This window comes from Uranotaenia lowii, chromosome 1 (assembly GCF_029784155.1).
Source record: "Uranotaenia lowii strain MFRU-FL chromosome 1, ASM2978415v1, whole genome shotgun sequence".
Classification (NCBI taxonomy): domain Eukaryota; kingdom Metazoa; phylum Arthropoda; class Insecta; order Diptera; family Culicidae; genus Uranotaenia; species Uranotaenia lowii.
This window is the reverse complement of record NC_073691.1, coordinates 108,858,315-108,878,166: the sequence shown is the minus strand read 5'-3', so window position 1 is coordinate 108,878,166 and position 19,852 is coordinate 108,858,315. Positions and strand designations below refer to the sequence as shown.

The following is a 19,852-nucleotide window of genomic DNA, read 5'->3' as shown; positions in this document are numbered from 1 at the left end:
TGCTCGCCCACACACTATACAAACATATTTCACGCGAACACAAATGATTGCTGGCGAAAACAGCAACAGCAATAAAAAAAACCATCTCCACCCCGGCTGGGAGAATGTTTTGTACAAAATATTTCGATCCCGACCGATTTTACTCCAACCGTTTGGGCGCTCATTCAAGCAGTGCCATACACTATGCAAATTGTGCTCACAGCGACAAAATTTCATCGAATTTCATCGCATTTGTACAAATGTTGTGTAGTCTATGGCCCGCTTAAAGTTCAACTCGGAAAGCATCAAGAAGTAAGCTTCGGGTAAACTCGGCAGGAGTAAACAGCAATCGGGGGGGAAACATCAGCGAAGCAAACGAACAGTTCTGCGAATTAAAAAAAAATCGTTTTCGTTCGGCAGCCGAACACATCAATCGGACAACGCATGGGGGCGTGGCTTAAATTGATAGATACAAGGGAACGGGAAACGAGCGAGAGAAGGGTGCGAGGAATGTTAACTCGGTCCGTCGGGCAACGATCGCTCGTGAGCATTCGTGTACGGTAAGCTTCGTTCTGTTGTTTCGTTGGTATGATTTTATTCCTACGAGGCATGGAAAACATCAATTCGGAAATGTTCTCTTCGTTTTGTGTGCAATCGCGTCATGATGGGAACGAAGATTAAATCAATCTGCACACAACAAGTTAAACTCGAAAAAAATCAGCGGAATGATTCTTTCTGAAGCGAGTCTACACACCGCTGATGAAGATCCGTAATTCTGGCTAGTTTCCAAGTCATCGGTGGAGCAGCGTCGTCCTTGAGGATTGCTAAGCGGCCCTTTTCGATGATGACGGGAGATTTTAACCACTTCGAACGGTGCTGTAGGGTGGAAACATACTCCAGATGCCAACGTTTCCAGATGTTTTGTAGCAGCTTTTGTGTTTGCTGCCAGAGCTTGAGCCGATTGGATGGAACCGTAGAAACATCAGTCTGTGGAACAGCTTTCAGGGCAGTCCCAGCGAGAAAGTGGCCGGGTGTTAAGGGGTCGTAGTCCGAAGGATCATCGCTCAACGGTGAGATTGGTCGTGAATTCAGGCAGCATTCGATTTGAACGAGTAGGGTTTCCATCTCATCGTATGGCAAAGTGTGGCTTCCGAGAACACGGGTGAAATGTTTTTGGGCGGAATAGATTGCGGCCTCCCAGAGACCGCCGAAGTGTGAAGCTTTCGGTGGATTGAAGTGCCACCTGATGCCGTTCGTTGTGCACTCTTCAGCCAATGCTTGTTTGTGGGCCTCGCTCCGAACTAGTTGTCGCAATTCATTTGCCGCCCCCACAAAATTTCTGCCATTGTCGCTGTAAATTTCGAAGCAAAGTCCACGGCGAGAAACGAAACGACGCAGGGCCTGGATAAACTTTGCTGTGGTGAGGTCGCAGACTAGTTCAAGGTGGACAGCTTTGGTGCAGAAGCACACAAAAACTGCCACGTAAGCCTTCTTCGGAGCGGCTCGACGGTGTGGTGGTTGAATCAGGACGGGTCCCCAGTAGTCGATGCCGGTTATTGAGAACGGACGGGCCATGTTGACGCGTGCTGCCGGCAATTCACCCATGAATTGCTCGAGATGTTTTGGCCGTGCTCTGAAGCAGATGACGCAGGAGTGTACGACCCTTTTTGCCAGATCCCTGGCCCCTAATACCCAATACCGGGTTCGAAGAATGCTGATTAGGAGTTGTGGAGCTGCGTGGAGATGTTTTCGGTGGTAATAGTCGACCAGTAGTTTGGTAAACCGATGCGTGCCAGGGAGGAGAACTTGATGTTTGGTGTTGTACGGCAGTTGCGCTTGATCGAGCCTGCCGCCGATGCGTATGATCTGGTCGTCGGATAAGAACGGATGGAACCATCTGATGCGAGACCTTGTCGGGACAGATTTCTTCTTTTGTAGGTTGATCCATTCGCTGCTGAAGGCTTGTTGTTGAACGAGCGAGATGAGTACGTGTTCCGCTTCTTCGATTTCCTCGCAAGTGAGAACTTTGCTGCTGGATGTTGTTGCTGTCTTGACCCTGCGGTTTCGAGTGACCCGTCTACAATAGGCAATGGTGTGAATCATCCGACGAAAGGAGGAGAATCGAGCGGTGAGTTCGTCGATGAATGATTCTGTAGATGCTGCGGTGATTACGATGACTGGTGTTTTTCTGATTTCTCGGAGAATGTCGGCGTTTTGAATCGGAGTAATTTGTTGCGATGGCCATTGATGAGCGTCGTGTTTCAGCCAGTCTGGCCCCTTCCACCACAGGTTGTCTTGAAGAAGAGCGTCGGCAGACATGCTCCGTGATATCAAATCAGCTGGGTTTTCTGATCCCGGGACGTGGTTCCATGAACAGGTTTCGGTTGCCAGTTGTATTTTCGACACTCGATTAGCGACGAATGTTACCCAAGTGGACGGTGGTGATTTGAGCCAGTGGATGACGGTAGTTGAGTCGACCCAGAAGAAGGTCTCAAGAGGACGTTGAAGCGATGTGATGATCTTTTGATACAACTCCGAAGCAATTTGGGCTCCACAGAGTTCGAGGCGAGGAATGCTTTGGCGGTTTAGAGGTGCTACCTTGGATCTTGCTGTTAGAAGTGCGACGTTGACACCAGATGAATTTGTTGAACGGATGTAGGCACATGCGCCGTAGGCACGCTCAGACGCGTCGGAAAAGATGTGCAGTTGCACTGTTGGGGGATTCGAGCATAGAATGCAGCGGTCTATACGAAGGTCGTTGAGCAGAACGAGCTGTGAATGGTATGTTTGCCAAAAGTCTATGGCCGTAGGTGGAAGTTGTTGGTCCCAGTCCCAGGATGTACCGTCGTCATTTTTTAATCCCCATAGAGCTTGCATAAAGAGCTTAGCGGAAGTAACAACCGGACCTAACAATCCTAGAGGGTCAAAGAGGCGAGCTATCTGCGAAAGAGCGATTCTTTTAGTTAACGGTTGGTCGGATGCAGATTCGGGGAGGTTGATTCGGTAGCGCAGGTGATCTGTTGCGGGCTCCCAGTGTAGTCCGAGAGTTTTCAGACATTGGTCTCTGTCAAGGTGTACTGTAATTTTCTTATTAATGGCTACATTTGGCTAGAGTGAAAGGGCTTCGAAGTCAACTCTGCACAATGAAAAAGGCTGGCCACAACTATATAATATAAACTTTTCAATTCGCATGTATTTAGTGTATGATAGCAAAGAGAAAACTCACATGTTCGGTCATCATTTGACGCACGCCGCACCAGATGTTCTGCTTCTTCTTGACGGTATCACTTCTTCCACGCCATTATCCTTCCACCGTCGGGTTGTTGGTTGTGATTGTATGTTGATGGTTACCAGCAGGCTCGGGCACCGAACATCCAAAACCTGCTGGTGTTGCACTGACTAGCGCAGGATGATTAGCGCCGCCTGACGCTGCGGTGCCTGCACGGCATCGTCATCATGACTGGCAAATCGACGATGGATGGTTGTCGCCTCGAAGCACACCACGCGAGTGTCCGAATACCGGACTTCCTTCTCCTTTGCGTTACTGAACGACTCGAAAATTCGCCCACGTGCCACGAATTGAGATCCTGAGTACACGAATTCCTTTTTATCTCCACCGTTTTGAACCGGTCTAATGTTATCGACGGCGTGCCTGCCGCGCCTGTACCACCAGTGGGAGGTGCTGGGAAAAGAAACCAAACCAGAAAAGCCCTGAGGAAGTAACCTCATTAGTAGCGAGTTCTCAATTAGCTTCTTGGACACTTTTGGCTTACCCGTTGCAGGGGCTTTTGTGCGCACGAAATCCTGCCTCTTCCAAGGCGTGACGCAGCAGATATTGGGAACCGCTTTTTGTTGCCGTTGCTCGCGCCCCGTAGGCGATGTTCGCTTGCTGCCGTTTTCCTCGCAAGTTGGATAGCGACGCGATAGGCTCTTGCCTCGATTCCGCGTACGATGAAAATCCAACCACGAAAAAACGCCAGTCACTTCACTTTTTTTTTTATCTTTTCTCTTCCACTGAACGAAGTGTCGTTCTCCTTTTTTGTGTTTCCCTTTTGACGTACGTCAGCCGAGGGGTTTCACGGAATGGAGTGAAAACGTTACACTGAGAGTAATCGTGGTGTATGTGGTTTTGTTGGTCGAAATTGCTAACTAAATACACGCATCATAATGAATAACTGTTACACAATCCTATCATGGGATCAGAGTTTTTTGTGAGGCTTAGAAGAACCTCACAAAAAACTCTCTGCTCATGCTCAGTCCTTCGAAGTGCAGAGACTATATTTTAGAGATCAGAGAATGTGGGTAGACCCCACGCGTAGCTTGACTACGATAGGCGGCTGAACCGCAAAATGATGACTTATATGCAACAATACTAAGTGGCAGCTGAACTGCAGAATGCGGCAACTATGTGTGCCTAGACGATGATCTCAACGCCAACTCATGGTGGCCAAATGTCTCTTGAAGTTGCATCTCTGATCGATCCCATGAAACATTTAATTAAAATCTTAATAGTTTACTTATCAGAAACTAGACGATTTAACAATTAACGACTAAGGTGTTTGGCAATTAAACTAATTCACAAAATGACTTAAGCAAGGTAATAGGAAAGGGAGTATTTAGTTCCCAAGTCGTCAGGAGTCCAGAATAGAGGTTATAAACCGCGCCCCTAGATCGCGTTGCTTTTGATGCTTTGTCCTGACGACCCCCAAACCGTACTTAATATTAGACTTGACCCAATGGATAATGTTTAAGACTGAGTTGGATTAAATTGCGTTGTTAAGGCTTAAATTCTTCATCATTAATTCTTAGCAAGTGGGTTTTGTATCCAAATTGAACAGCTGTACCATAGATGAGGTTTATTTAGTAGTTCGTTGCCTCCAATCTTGGTTAGAGCTTGTTTTAGCGGCATGTTGCTCGTTGTCGTCAGTGTTTGTGCTGCGTACATAGCTGGATACACGAATGGATGAGTGCCTTGGAAGTTTCACAGCCTACACTGAAGTCGATATGGTGGTAGCGGCCGTCATGATGTCTACCCCTCACAACTTGCAGTGCAGTGCTGTATTCGATGGAATGTCGTTTCCGGGATGTGCCTGCGTCGCTTCGCTTTTGTGGTGGTGACTTTGCTTCGCCGGTTCCTTTCTGGGATAGCGAAGTGACGGGTTCCTATCTTGACGTATTCGGGTATTGTCGAATTCGGTGTGTCGTTACCTTCGGTGTTGCGTCATATTCGAGGGTTTGTAGGGTGCGTATGCTGGCTGCACTTGTTGTTCGATGACGAGTTTCCTCCGTGGTTTCTCTTCGGTTGTTCGATGACTTCGGAGGCTCCTCATGATGCTACCTGGAATTTACAACAATGACTGTTTCTCCGAAAAGTATGAGCGGCGAGGTTTCCAGAGTAGATGTTGTTCCGTCAGCCATCATCATTTCGTATTTAGGTGGCGTCTAAAGCTCGTAGTCTACAACATGAAGTCTGCTTACATAGCTTGAATGTGTTACTGCTGGTCGTTTTGTGGTTTTTGGTGTCCTGACAATCGTTTCAATTGCAGCGACGTGGTATGTAGCGCCTAGCTACGGTGACTCACCAGTGCTACTATCCCCAGCGCGATAACGCTGCTGTGAATGACAGGATTGCTTTCAGGACACTGAGCGGCGGCAATCCCACGCAAGGTTGCCGGCCCTCCCCAAATTCTGACGAACTGCATGGCCGAGTTCTCAGAGTCCGTACAGCTGACGCTGGTCCCACGCAAGGCCGTTGTCTCCTTCATGAACGCCTACTTCTTCGTGTTCGTCGGTGTACTAGCGACGAAATGGCATCAGCTGTGTTCTGTTCAAATGGTAGAATTCTGCATAATTTGCTCCGAATTGTTGGGGGCGAGGTTTCAAAGATGATGTTGGTCCTTCAGTCTTCTTTATTTCGTGTTTTCTGCTCCAAGTGAGCTCGTGGTCAGCGTTAATGCTTACATAGCTATAAAAACTTCGACTAGTCCGCCTTGATGTCTTTCGTGTGGTATCGACCTCGTTTTCCGCTTGCGACGTCTTCTAGGGTGTAGAGATTGGTCCCAAGGACTTCTTTCACCACTGCTGGCACGAATTTTGGATCCAGTTTGCGTGTAATGTGGTCTACCTTCGATGATAGTGTAAACGATCTGCGCCATACCAAGTCTCCTACCTTGAACTCTACTGCTCTCTTGCGTAAGTCGTACCGGATTTTTGACTTAGCATGGTTGCTACGGATGCGCTTTACAACAAATTCTTGGATGCGCTTCATTGATGATAGACGGAGGTCTAAGGCGACTTTCGGATCTTCGTTTGTGTTCAAATCTTCTTGGACGTAGAGATCGGTGTGTAGGATCAATTCTTTTCCGAAGTTCGCAACGTGTGGACTGACTCCTGTTATTTCATGCTGAGCACTATTTATTGCGGCACAGATTGATGGTAGATGCTCATCCCAGCTTCTATGATCTTCGTCAATCAATGCCCTTATGCATGTGATGAGTACCCGATTCACTCGTTCAGCGTTGTTGACCATCGGACAGTAAAAAGCCGTCAGCATGTGCTCTATCCGGTACTTGTTCAGCAGAGTTTTGAACACCGACGAAGTAAACTGCTTGCCATTGTCCGAGAGTATTATTCTGGGCCGGGAAAATTTCAGGAATACGTGATTCTCCAGGAATTCCACCATTTTCGTAGAGTCTGCGGATTTCATGGGGTGAACGACGATGTATTTTGTGATCCAATCTACTACAACCAACATCACTGTATTGCCGGAACGCGAACGCGTCAGAGGACCTACGAAGTCTACCGATATAAGCTCCCAAGGAATGCGAGCTGGTTTCAGTTTTCCCATGGTCGGCATCATTTTTGAGTTCGGTGCTTTGCTGGCTTTACATGTGCTGCAACGTCTGACGTACTTCGCTATGTCTTCCCTCATTTTGGGCCAGTAAAAGTGCGCTTGAACCCTTTGGAATGTTTTTTGGAATCCCAGATGAGCGGCTGAAGGAGCGTCATGGTTTTTCTGCATTATTTCCTCGCGGCTTGCCTTAGGTACAGCTTTTTTCCACCGATGTGAGGTTAATCCCGATTCATCCTTGTAGGAGCAATTCTTGTACAGTTCTCCTTGGATGATCTGGTAGTCCGCGAAACGGTCTGGATTTTCTCTGACGCCTTTCATCACCGCTTCGTACCACTCATCTACGCTGTCTGCCCCTAATAAGGTCACCGTGTCCACAATCCTTGACAGCGCATCAGGAACGACGTTTACCGAACCCTTTCTGTAGCGTATCTCGAAGTCAAAAGCGTTTAACCGGATAAGCCATCTGCACATCAGCGCTGTTGGATTTTTCATCGTCTTGAGGTAGCTAAGCGCGGAATGGTCACAGTACACGATGAAATGAACGCCTTCTACGTATCCTCAGAATTTCTCGATAGCTCTGATCACTGCCAGACACTCCCGCTGCGTCACCGAATATTTCCGCTCTGCTGTCGATAATTTTTGTGAGAAGTAGCATATTGGATGCTCTTGACCATCAGTTTCTTGCGTGAGTACTGCTCCAATCGCTACATCACTCGCATCGCAAGCGATCGCGAACTGCTTCGTGTAATCCGGTGGCGCGAGAATCGGTGTAGATACTAAGGCTGATTTGAGTCGTAGAAAGGCTTCTTCTGCTTCAACCGTCCAACGAAACTTGTGCTTTACCTTGGTAAGCTCCGTGAGAGGCGCCGCTATCTCCGAGAAGTCTGCTACAAACCGACGATACCAGTTGCACATGCCGATGAAGCGCTGCACCTCTTTCCTGGTTGTTGGAATCGGAAAATTAACTACACAGCTTGTTTTCTCTGGATCTACCATCCAACCATCTTGGTTTAACACATATCCCAGGTATTTTATCTCCTTCCTACAGAAACAGGATTTTTCAGCAGAAATTGTCAGATTAGCTGCACGAAGTCTCTTGGCCACTTCTTCAAGTAACTTTATATGCTCTTCAAAGGTCTCCGAACACACAATAATGTCGTCAAGGTAGTGGAAGACCTTTGGTTCCATATCCGCGAAGATGGTCACCATCACTCTCTCCAGTCCTTGGCTAGCGGTGCACAACCCGAAAGGAACCACCTTAAATTGAAAGTGGCCACGCTGAGGTACCGTAAATGCCGTGAGTTGCCTTGAAGCTGTTTCAAGAGGTATTTGCCAGAATGCGTCCTTCAAGTCTATCGATGAAATGAACTTCACCCAAAATAATCCGCACGTAGGGGGTACGTGAAAAACTACATAATTTTTATCCAATTGATTTTCACGTAGATGCTACGAAGTCGATATGCGAAAGCGTCCCTATAAGAATTTGTGCTTCATGAGCCGCACGTACATTCTACGTGAATTTTTTGTCAGTTCAACGCGGTTTGTTGATGGAAGCCATGAGGAATGTTTTTAATATCCGAATGAATGTAAGGGTGTTTTTTTCTTCCTGTTTTTGTTATTTATAATAATGATTTTAAAAAAACTAATTTTTGTTGTGAATAAACTTTATTTTCACTATCTTTGCACATCTTAACACTACACTTTTTAAGTATAAAAACACTTATCTTTGGACATCCTGCAAAGCAGCTTTCTTTTTGAAATCCTGTAAAAATTGTAAAGTATACATTAATAAAAAAAAATATTTTTGAAGGAAAAATATTTTACCTTGTCTGTTGTTCCGTTGAACATCTTATTCGGACAGTCCCACTAAAGGACAAGAGGTTATCAACAGTTCCAACGGAATAGCACTTGTATTCAGAGCCATTGCTATCAGAAAATGAAAAAACAAAAATTAGCTGATTACAATCAAAAATTTTTATCACTTACCAAAACAACAAATCCCAAACAGATGAATATCCAATCATGATGACAACGGCTGACGGATGACATAACGGCTTCGAAAAATTTCACAACATGGAACAAATTAAGCTAAAGAATCACAATTCCATATTCTAATTTGAATTTGCCACCACACGCTGGAGAAAAATGCACAAAACAGATTTGAAATCATCCACTTAGACTTTACGTGAAATTCACGGGTCAGTTATGTGGAAGTAAAGTAGTTGCTACCGGGACGTCCTTGCTACACTGGGGTCACTACAAAATTCACGTAGAATCGATACGATGCATCAAAATCTTAGTTTACGTGAAAAATACCGTAGAAATAATTTCTAAATTATTTTGGGTGTTGCAGCCGCTGAGGTTGTTCATAATTGCTGCAATCTGTGGGATGGGATAACCTTCATTGATCATGATGGAGTTTAGGTGGCGAGCATCCAGACACACTCTATATTGGCCCGTCTTCTTCTTCACGGCTACCAGCGGGTTGTTCCACGGCGAAAAGCGAGCTTCTTCAATAACGTCTAGCTTTATCATTCGGTCCACTTCCTTGTTTACCCGTCCAAAACGTATTTTGACATGACATAGTAACGCTGCTTCTTCGGCTGAGTATCCCCGATTTCAATGCGATGGGTGTATAGATGTGTAGGACCCAGACGACCGTCTGTTGCTGTTGGGAAGTTCGCTACTGTTGCTTCTAGCACGACTGATTGTTCCGGTGACAACTGCTTCTGTTGATGCCTCTTAATCGTCACATCGTTGTCGACGATACTGCTGACCTCCTCTTCATCGTCGCCCTGAACTTCGTCTTGTAACTTCATGCTACAGCATATTGCCTTGACCCCGAATTCATTCCAAAAGTTCATCCCCAGAATCACGCAATCCGGCAGTGTCGGCAACAGCAACACTGGGATGACTCGAGTCTTTCCATTGTAAGCGATGGGTAAACGGACAAACGTTTGGAAGTGATGTTCCGTTCCATCTGCAGTCCTTATTCCTCCAGCCAACGATCCTTTCCGCAATTTTAGCTGCTCTACTAGCCGTACAAAGCTTCCTCCGAGTAGCGAGCAGTTCGCCCCGCTGTCTAATAGACCGGTGATGCTTTTTCCCAGGACTTCGATTACTGCATGCGGCCGATTGTCGTTGTTGAGATTGATAACTAAAGAGTTGATGTTGTTGAAATCCGATATCTGGGAAGGATCATCAAAAGATGGCGAGGAATTCGGTCCCTCCGTTACTAGTTCCCCGCCGGGGCATTTCCCGAGCGATGACGGCAACTTGGGCAGCTCCGCAAAGAAAATCCTTTTTGCCCACAGCGATAGCAGAACAGAATCGCTTGTGGTTTGGAACAATCCATAAAGCGATGTCCCTCTTCATCGCAATTCCAGCATATCATTGGTGGTCTAGTGTTCACGTTGGTTGGTTCTGGGTGCTCCTGAACAGACATTGCTGGCCGCGATTGATTTTCCCGCGTGTTTGAAGTGTTTTGCTCTCGTCGTTCGAATCTCACCCTCAATGCATCGACCTGATGAATCAGTTCCTCCAAACGTTCCTCCACCTTGTTGTTACTGTTGATCATCGACGAACCACCGTACGAACTCACTGCTTCTTCATTTCTGCGTCTGTTCATTTCTTCTAACACGTTGACCCTTCCGAAGCGCTGATTAGGCGGAGCATTGCGATTGGCGCGTTGTGCTGCCACTGGTGTAGCGAGCGATGGTTCTAGAAGCGATGCTGCCGGAAGTAGCATTCGACGCTGAAGCTGTTGAAGCTTTCGCAGTTCATCAAATTCCTTACAGGCTTCTACTAGCTGTTCAACCGATGCTGCTTGCTGTGCTGCCGCAACCGGAGCATACGTGGAATTCATATTTTTCTTGATGATGAACAATTTCTCTCTATCCGTTGCAGGGGGATTTGCGTAACTAAATAGTGTCGAAATATCTGCGAAGAAGTCGCTAAAGGATTCTTGCTCTCCCTGGAGCCGATGATATGCCTCGGCCCTCAAGATGTATGCGTAGCTGCTTGGCAAGAACTCGCCCCGGATCAACCGTTTGAAATCTCCCCAAGACCTTAAGTCGCCTCTCAAAAACGCTCTAGCATACCACTTCAAAGCGTCACCCTTCAGTAAGTGTTTGATGTTCTGCAACAGCACCTGCTCCGGAACTTCCTCGGACAATGCGAACACCTCCACGCTTTGAATGAACTCATTCAATGATGCACCATCTCTTTCACCTTTGTAGAAGATCTGCCAGTTGTGAATTGCCTTGCTTGAAGAACGTCGGTCTTCCCAACGCTGCTGTTGATAGGCCTCCTGTTCCCGACGCATGAAGCGCTCCAGTAACTCATCCCTTAGTCGGCTGTATTCATTCCTCGATGCTGCTTCTTCCGCTTGTTCTCTAAAAGCGTATGGTGGAGGAGCCGATTCATCTACCGGATACCCAGGCTTCTCGTTGGTCCTAGATGCACGCTGATGACCGAACTGCTGACCAAACTGCGGACCGAAATTGCTCTCTTCAGCCTCGCGCAGCTATGCTGATGTCTGCTGTGGTTCATATGCGTTGCGCTCTCGGTCCGAAAGCCGTCGCCTCTGCTGTTGTCTTCTTGAAGCGGGTTCTTCAACAGCGGCAGCACCGCTCACCCATGGTGAATTCCCTAAGTACGTGCTGTCGCGTTCTGAACTGAAGGAGTTGGCTTCCGAGAGCGACGTCCTGCGAACTGACTTCTCCTTCCCGACGTCGACTGACTGATTCAAGTTGGTTGAGGTCATGTTCCTGGAAGGCTTTGGTATAGTTCCTGTTCTGCTCGAGTCGGCCCGAGACACGTTCAGATCCACTGCTCCTGCACCATAATCCTCGCTAGCACTCTGCACTTGTCCACTTGCTTTTTTACGCGGGTTGTTTAACACATCTTCAATGTCCTCTAACGAACATTGAATAAGAAGAGTAAGTGTTGCGTACGTATCGTTAAGTTTTGCCGGCGGTTCTACTATTGCTAAACGTTCACGATAATGAATCAGACGCGACGTTGCTTGACGCATGAATTGGTAGTCCGCGGATTTAAAAGCTACTTTTAATCGTTCCAGTAAGTTATCTACGCGCTCTTGACATGTGCGGATGTTTTGTTCCGCGTCCATAATGTGTGAAGAATTGTCGTAAATTTTATTGTTTCTAATATCTTCTAGCATAATTTGCCGAAGCCTCAACGCTTTCGCTCTTCTCGGAAGAGAGCTTAAATTTGCTACGTGAAGTAGCGCCAGCACAGAGAACAGACGTACAAGCTATTTCACGAAACTTGTGTAAAATTTCCAACGAACATTTTAACCAATTTTTCCTTTTTAGCTTAGTCACCAGATGTGTCCAAATACACCAGAGAGAACTGTGAAAATTTGATTTGTAACTTTTGAACGGCGCAATAGATGGCACTGTTTCAAGTCAATTTTCAACGTATTTTTTGGGTGTCAGCATTTGAAATTTTACACACTTTTTTAAAGATTTTTTGTTTGAGCTTGTACGTCTGTTCTCTGTGGCGCCAGCTCATAGCTCACCTCGTCTTCGGAAAGACAAGCTGGATCCATATCCATTTTGAAAAAGGGTCTTATAATCTTAAACACAAATTGCCAAACTTTTAAACTTCAAGATATGCTGCATAAACTAAACAACAACACATCAAACACCACCAGAATAATCTAAAATGTGGGTTAATTATAGTTGGGCGCCAATGTTCTGTAATTTTCTTATTAATGGCTACATTTGGCTAGAGTGAAAGGGCTTCGAAGTCAACTCTGCACAATGAAAAAGGCTGGCCACAACTATATAATATAAACTTTTCAATTCGCATGTATTTAGTGTATGATAGCAAAGAGAAAACTCACATGTTCGGTCATCATTTGACGCACGCCGCACCAGATGTTCTGCTTCTTCTTGACGGTATCACTTCTTCCACGCCATTATCCTTTCACCGTCGGGTTGTTGGTTGTGATTGTATGTTGATAGTTACCAGCAGGCTCGGGCACCGAACATCCAAAACCTGCTGGTGTTGCACTGACTAGCGCAGGATGATTAGCGCCGCCTGACGCTGCGGTGCCTGCACGGCATCGTCATCATGACTGGCAAATCGACGATGGATGGTTGTCGCCTCGAAGCACACCACGCGAGTGTCCGAATACCGGACTTCCTTCTCCTTTGCGTTACTGAACGACTCGAAAATTCGCCCACGTGCCACGAATTGAGATCCTGAGTACACGAATTCCTTTTTATCTCCACCGTTTTGAACCGGTCTAATGTTATCGACGGCGTGCCTGCCGCGCCTGTACCACCAGTGGGAGGTGCTGGGAAAAGAAACCAAACCAGAAAAGCCCTGAGGAAGTAACCTCATTAGTAGCGAGTTCTCAATTAGCTTCTTGGACACTTTTGGCTTACCCGTTGCAGGGGCTTTTGTGCGCACGAAATCCTGCCTCTTCCAAGGCGTGACGCAGCAGATATTGGGAACCGCTTTTTGTTGCCGTTGCTCGCGCCCCGTAGGCGATGTTCGCTTGCTGCCGTTTTCCTCGCAAGTTGGATAGCGACGCGATAGGCTCTTGCCTCGATTCCTCGAGCTTTCGATTTGCACACGGCGGAGCAACCTGACAAAGGTGCCGAAACATGTTAACACGTGTTAGAAAAAGTATTCTGTTGATGACTCACCAGCAGCCACTGTGGCACGGTTATTGGGTATCTCAGAGAATCCAGTGCCGTCCCAGCAATATGTGCTGTACCTGGCGAACTGGTTGACCCCGCTGTTCCGAATTTGGTCCCTGGTTCCGGTTTCTGGTACCACCGATCCACTGTTCCGCGTACGATGAAAATCCAACCACGAAAAAACGCCAGTCACTTCACTTTTTTTTTTATCTTTTCTCTTCCACTGAACGAAGTGTCGTTCTCCTTTTTTGTGTTTCCCTTTTGACGTACGTCAGCCGAGGGGTTTCACGGAATGGAGTGAAAACGTTACACTGAGAGTAATCGTGGTGTATGTGGTTTTGTTGGTCGAAATTGCTAACTAAATACACGCATCATAATGAATAACTGTTACAAAGGTCCACTGATGCTTGAAGAGCACGATTGTCTGGTGTTACGTCTTCGAGTACTGCTGGCATGTTCGATGCCCATTTCCGGAGTTCAAAGCCACCCTTGATCAGCAGCGCATGGAGTTGCTTTCGAAGATAAACGGCTTCGTCGACGGAATCAGCTCCAGAAAAAAGGTCGTCGACGTAGAAATCCCGTTTGAGTACTCTCGCTGCCTCTGGAAACTGGTCGCACTCGTCGTCTGCTAGCTGTTGTAATACTCTAGTCGCCAAGTACGGGGCACTAGCGGTGCCATACGTGACGGTCTTAAGCTCGTAGGTCCACATCGGTGCGTCGGGTGAGGCTCGCCAAACGATTCGCTGCAGGGGAGTGTCATCTTCATGAACAAGAATCTGTCTGTACATCTGCTTGATGTCGGCTATCACCATCACTGGTCGAAGTCTGGAACGCATGATGATGGAACGTAGATCTTCCTGAACGATGGGTCCGATCATCAGGGCGCTGTTTAAGGAAGGACCGTTGGGCGTCTTGCATGACGCGTCGAAAACTACGCGGACCTTCGTTGTGGTGCTCTCTTCTCGAACTACAGCATGGTGAGGTAGGTGATAGCATGGAGTGGGTGGTTGGTCTGGGTCGAGTACCTTCTGCATGTGGCCAAGCGATTCATATTCGTCCATGAAGCTGTCGTACTGCTGTTTGAGGTTCTGGTTCCGGTTGAGTTTACTTTCAAGCATGTGAAAGCGTCGAAGTGCGGTTCGTCGGTTGTCGGTCAGTTTGTCCAGGATGTCCCTTTTGGTCGGTAGGCGGACACAGTAGCGGCCCTCAGGTGTGCGAGAAACGTGTTGCAGGAAATGATTTTCGCAAGCTGCTTCTTCAACGGAGTAGTTGGGTGATGAGTTGTCGTTTTCAAGAGACCAAAATCGTTCCATTAGCTGGTTGAGATCGCTGGTGCTAGCCAAGTTAGCCACGACAGGACGAATTGAAGTGCGAGGTTCCTCATTTTTACCGGTAACGATCCAACCGAGAACGGAGTTGACTAATGTTGGAAGGCCATCACCGAGCGGGATTCTTTCCGATGTTTTGATTAAGTCGAAAAAGATTTCGGCACCCAGAATGAGATCAATTCGACTTGATTTGTAGAACGATGGATCGGCAAGCTCGATGCCAGATGGAATGCTCCAAGATGAGGTGTTTACGGACGTTGAAGGGAGGTCAATAGTGATCTTCGGCAAGACGAGGAATTCTAACGTGGCGGAGTACTGACACACACGTGAGCGGATGGTAGATCGAACCTTGAAACGAGCTTGAGTGATGGACTGACCGATTCCGACGATAGGACAGTTGAGTTTCTGGCGGTGAACTTTGATGAGTTGGGAAAACGATTGAGAGATGAAGCATGATTCACTGCCAGAGTCGAGAAGTGCTCGCGCAGAATGTTCTGTGCCGTTTTCGTCGATAAGAATGATTACCGCTGTCGCCAGAAGGACATTTTTACGAATTCCTTTACTGCCGCTCATAGCAAGTCCGTCCCATTTGCGTTTTCATCATTTTTCAGTTTATCGCTGGAAACACTTTAGTTTCATCTGTAGTTTCAAGAGAAAACTTTTGTTTTAGTACTTTGTTCTTATGAACATCGAAAAAAACCTCAAGAAATTTTGTCCCATTGAGCAAATGATCGCAAGTCGGTCCCATATGGCATAAATCATCGCAAGTCGGTCCCACAGCCATAAGGGCCCAGCAAATGATTTTCAACAGAATCAAAACAAAAAAATAATCCTTATAAAGCGAAAATCTTTCATTGGCCGTAGCAGTGACAGATTCTGTTGATTACTTTGATAAAAAACGCATACAAGTGCCGAATTAGCGTTGGACTTTTTACGATTTTTCAATGCCATTTTTCTCACTTCAACAAAAACGCAAATGGGACGGACTTGCTATGAGCGGCAGTTTAGCTGCAGCGAGACATGGAGTGTCCTTGAGAGCGGCAGGTAACGATACAGAGGGCTGTTCGTTCGTGGGCTTTGATGGTTGTCGTGGCTTGATTGGGTTGCAGTCTCCGGAGGTACCATTGGTGCAGATCTGAGAGTGATGACGACCTCGGCAGTACCGACAGGTGCTAGTAGATGAGCAGTCCTTCACGTGATGACCTTTACGTAGACAGTTTCTGCATAGCTGATGTTGCCGTACTTCCTTCTCCTTCTCTTCAAGGCTCAGTTTCGAAAAAACAGGACACAAATACAAGGGATGATGCTTAGAGCAGGATATGCATTTGCGAAAGCTGGGTTGGTTGGCTCCGTGGCTGGTGACTGCTCGCTGCAAAGGTTTTTTGTTGATGACGTTGCTCGGCATCTGTTCGACGTTCTTTCCTATGGTTTCAAGAACGCTTGCACGCCGCTGGATAAAGCCGGTAAGATCGGGGAAAGAAATTGAAGGCAGAGTCGAAGAATATTCCTCCCAATCGCGTCTCGTTGTAGGGTCTAGTCTGATGCTGAGCATTCGGATGAGAAGTATATCCCAAAATTCGGTTTTTTCGCCAAGTTGTTTGAGAACCTTTACGTTCGCCTCAAATCTCTCGACGAGATTGCGCAACTCCGTAGCAGATTCGCGTTTCAGGGATGGAAATTCGAAGAGTGAGTCCACGTAAGTCTGCTTCAATCTTGCTGGTTTTTGGTAGTGGTCAACCAACAAGGTCCAAGCCACAAGATAGTTGTTTGCGCTAATTGAGATGGTTTGAATAAGTTTCAAAGCTTCTCCGGATAGAGAAGAACGAAGATAGTAGAACTTCTGGATGTTAGATAGTTCGTGAGAGCAGTAGACCAGCGAGACAAACAAGTCGTGGAAGTTCAACCAACTGTCGATATTGCCATTAAATACCGGAAGTTTGACGTCAGGTAAACGTACGTGCGATGACCAAGCAGGGGCGTGTGGCGTAGAATGAGAAGAGGAAGGAGTGGGCGGCGAAGGAGAGCTTTTATTTTTAGAGAGCAGGAAGCCTTTCACTTCGAAGAATGACGACTCAAATTCAATTCGTTGCTTTAGGTGATTGTCGACTTCTGCTTCGTCCAGAGTCTCGAGCTCCGCCTGGACCGCATTGAAGTCGTTCCATAGAGTAACCAGGTGTTCGAGTCGACCGGCTACCTGGCATTCATGCTGCACTTCGTCGTAGGCCTCCACGAAGGCCTTGATGTTGAAGAACGATGCAAGCAGGCTCTTCTGCCGGGTTTTCAGGTTCTTCAGCCAACGTTCGTTGGACATGGTGGTCTGCAAAAGCGACCAGGTAGCACAAAACGGATAAAAGTAAGAATATTGGAATATTACTAACCTTTTGCAAGGCTTTTCAATGCCTTGTATTTATTAATTCCAACAGGATCTTGCTCAGGATGCGGATAGCGACCGACGTGCAACAGGTAAGTATCGCTTTGGTTGAAGTGTTCCGGACACGTGATTCCCTTTCCGGAAAAGATGAAGGCTTCAGAAGTGTTCTAGGATGCGCGGAGTTCGACGCACATCCGGCTCGAAGGACCAGATGTCGATAGCAGCGGTAGGAAGCGGATAACGTCTAATAATTCACCTTTCTTTTCCAGGTTCAGTCGCAGGTAAGTGTAAAATTCTTCCCAGGTTCAATCACAAAGCTTCTTCTTTTCTTTTCAGGTTCAATCACCACAGGTAAGTATTTCTTTTAGGTTTCACAGGTACAAGTCCAGGTAAGTATGCATTTATAACAACTTTATTCGCCGTTTCAAACTTATCAAATATTCACTTTATTTGTTTTAATCTTAATAATTCACTTTATTACTTAAAATTATAAACTTTTCTTCTCCATGCAAAATAACACGATGTAAACAAATCTGATGCGCTGTGTCTCGCTGGCCAATCAGAATAGAGAACATGCGCCTGTCAGAGTCTTCCTTTTATGTTCTCTTTGGCGGAAGTGCAGCAAGCTTTACAGAAATGGTTGAAATTTGCGTTTTCCCTTTTCGCTCGAAGCTCGATTGTTGACGGACGAGGGGTATGATAAATACTGCGATGAAGATATTCACACCCAGGTGCCGCGCTTTGTCGAGGTTTTCGTCGTAGCGAACATTAGCATTTAGCTGATCGACTCCGCGGAAGACTTCCTTTACCTGGTCGCATTGCTTCGCCCCGTTCCAGCGGATTGGAAACGATAATCGACACCACCGACTCTAGGACCACGCCAATTTATTCCATCAGCCCTTGTCCTCGCTGATTTTCGCCCCAAGCTGGCCGCAACACCTAAACCTAAAATAGGTAGACAGAAGTTAGAAATGGTGAGATTAAAAGAAGTAACTTATTTTTCCAACCTGAAATAGCAGCTAAGGTTGTCGCAGATACTCGGAAGCCTTTTTGCGCACCGCGGTTTTTTAAAACAGCAGTCGCCCCTGGCATGTTCGAGTTTTTGTTGCTCCAGTTTGATGCTGTATCTGAAATCCGGGCTGGGCTGAAATTTCCTCTTTGGTAGCCAAATTCGTCCTTTTTTCCAATTGACCAGCTTGCTAACACCGTACAATCCGATAATTGTCCACGACGGGGCACAATTTTCACTCGTTTATTTTAAATTCAATTTTCAAAACCCGAATCGTAAACACCGGCACAACACGATCAGAGCAAATTTCTCCATTTTTCTAGATGGGTTCATCCAGTCACTCAGCTCGGAATGAGTATCTGCCACTTGCTCTCACCTTGCTGTCACCTCACCTCAACCGACTGTCGGAATAAGGTGACAAGAGTCGAGTGACGGTGGGGTGACTCGCCAACTGTCACGTCACTCGCGGCGCAGAATAAGGGCCACTGCTTTACCGTTGCTTCCGCACAGGTTGAATCTTGTCGGTGCTGGCTCGGTCGATGCTGCTACGTGTTACCCACAATCAGTTGTCTGGGAGCTGGAGGAATCTAAATTGGTTCATCTGATCCGATAAAAGTGATCGTGCTGTCTCACCTTTTCACTGAGCAAATCCGGGATATCGTCCTTGATCGGCTTCGGTTCCGGTATACCAATGATAGCAGGCACTTTTTATTCACCGCGATGGCGAATCTAACCGCTTAACCGTGTTCTTGTTCTGGTTGCTTGTTGATGATTGTTGTTGATCGTTGCTCTTTGTTTATGTTGTTTTCTCCACGTGCGCGTTTGACGGCTACACTCTTATTTCTATACACTCATTCTTTGATATGTTTTTCACTCACATGGTAGGACTACACGCTCAAAATAAAATTGCTACACAAACTTAATTATAATGCTACATACACTACCGCAACGGAAGAATTTTTCATGAATCGGAGACAAACGATTCATGAAAAATTCAAAAACCTCTACATCTAGGCAACGATCAGAGACATCGGTCTGGCCACCCTAAGGCATCCTCGAAACTTTGCAAGCCACAGCAATGCTTGCCAGATCAAATCTTAAAGGCCCAAATCGAAAATACTACTCCAGCGACTTCTGGAAGACTTGACCGAACGCCAACGAGTCTTGGCAAATCGTCTCTGACCGTTCCTCTACCAGCTTTCAAATTCTTGCCTCCGCTACGGTTACAAGCACAAAACAGTAGCTTAAAGGTTACAAATTTGCTCAAAAACATAAAACATTGAACAAATATAAAAATTAAAAAGAGGTTAAAAATATGGTGATTGCAAAGGAGGGAAAAGCAGCAAATCCGTGGAAAGGGAGAATTTAGTTCCCTGATCGCCAAGAGCCCGAATGGAGGTTATACCGCGCCTCCAGATCGCGTTGCTTTTGAATGGAGGGTTTTCTTGACGACCCCGTTTATGCTACTTCCCCTAAAATTAGGACTACACACAACGAAAAAAATCTGTAAAATCACATCACATGTGATGTAAATAAAAAGAAGCATCATATATGACGGAATTTTCATTGCTAATTGGAAATTACACGCCAGTAAAATTTTGCAACGTGTAAAATAAAAGTGATGTAAAATTTTGCAAC

General features: G+C 46.4%; 2 protein-coding genes and 1 long non-coding RNA gene across 3 annotated transcripts; all 3 read right to left on the bottom strand.

Annotated features, from left to right (window-relative positions):
* Nucleotides 1-696: 696 nt before the first annotated feature.
* On the bottom strand, nucleotides 697-3,217 carry LOC129737792 (uncharacterized). Its single transcript, XM_055728956.1, has 2 exons — nucleotides 3,206-3,217; nucleotides 697-2,919 (listed from the first exon to the last, which is right to left on the bottom strand). The coding sequence occupies exons 1-2, from the start codon at nucleotides 3,215-3,217 to the stop codon at nucleotides 697-699; spliced, it is 2,235 nt and encodes a 744-aa protein (XP_055584931.1).
* Nucleotides 3,218-12,854: 9,637 nt separating this feature from the next.
* On the bottom strand, nucleotides 12,855-17,145 carry LOC129737791 (uncharacterized). The gene is made up of 5 exons (XM_055728955.1): nucleotides 15,822-17,145; nucleotides 13,898-15,250; nucleotides 13,513-13,764; nucleotides 13,249-13,451; nucleotides 12,855-13,186 (listed from the first exon to the last, which is right to left on the bottom strand). The coding sequence occupies exons 1-5, from the start codon at nucleotides 17,143-17,145 to the stop codon at nucleotides 12,875-12,877; spliced, it is 3,444 nt and encodes a 1,147-aa protein (XP_055584930.1). The 3' UTR covers nucleotides 12,855-12,874.
* A 484-nt stretch (nucleotides 17,146-17,629) lies between these two features.
* On the bottom strand, nucleotides 17,630-19,037 carry LOC129757176 (uncharacterized). Its single transcript, XR_008739637.1, has 3 exons — nucleotides 18,848-19,037; nucleotides 18,213-18,791; nucleotides 17,630-18,150 (listed from the first exon to the last, which is right to left on the bottom strand). It is a non-coding gene; the product is annotated as an uncharacterized LOC129757176 (long non-coding RNA).
* Nucleotides 19,038-19,852: the final 815 nt, after the last annotated feature.

What these genes read in the sequence shown, in the direction of transcription:
- LOC129737791 (XM_055728955.1), bottom strand. Translation starts at nt 17,145, where the DNA reads ATGTCCAACGAACGTTGGCTGAAGAACCTGAAAACCCGGCAGAAGAGC. An exon ending in CCGTGCCACAGTGGCTGCTG is followed by an intron (nt 13,452 to 13,512) that starts GTGAGTCATCAA and finishes CACCTTTGTCAG; the next exon opens with GTTGCTCCGCCGTGTGCAAA. An exon ending in CACAAAAGCCCCTGCAACGG is followed by an intron (nt 13,187 to 13,248) that starts GTAAGCCAAAAG and finishes TTACTTCCTCAG; the next exon opens with GGCTTTTCTGGTTTGGTTTC.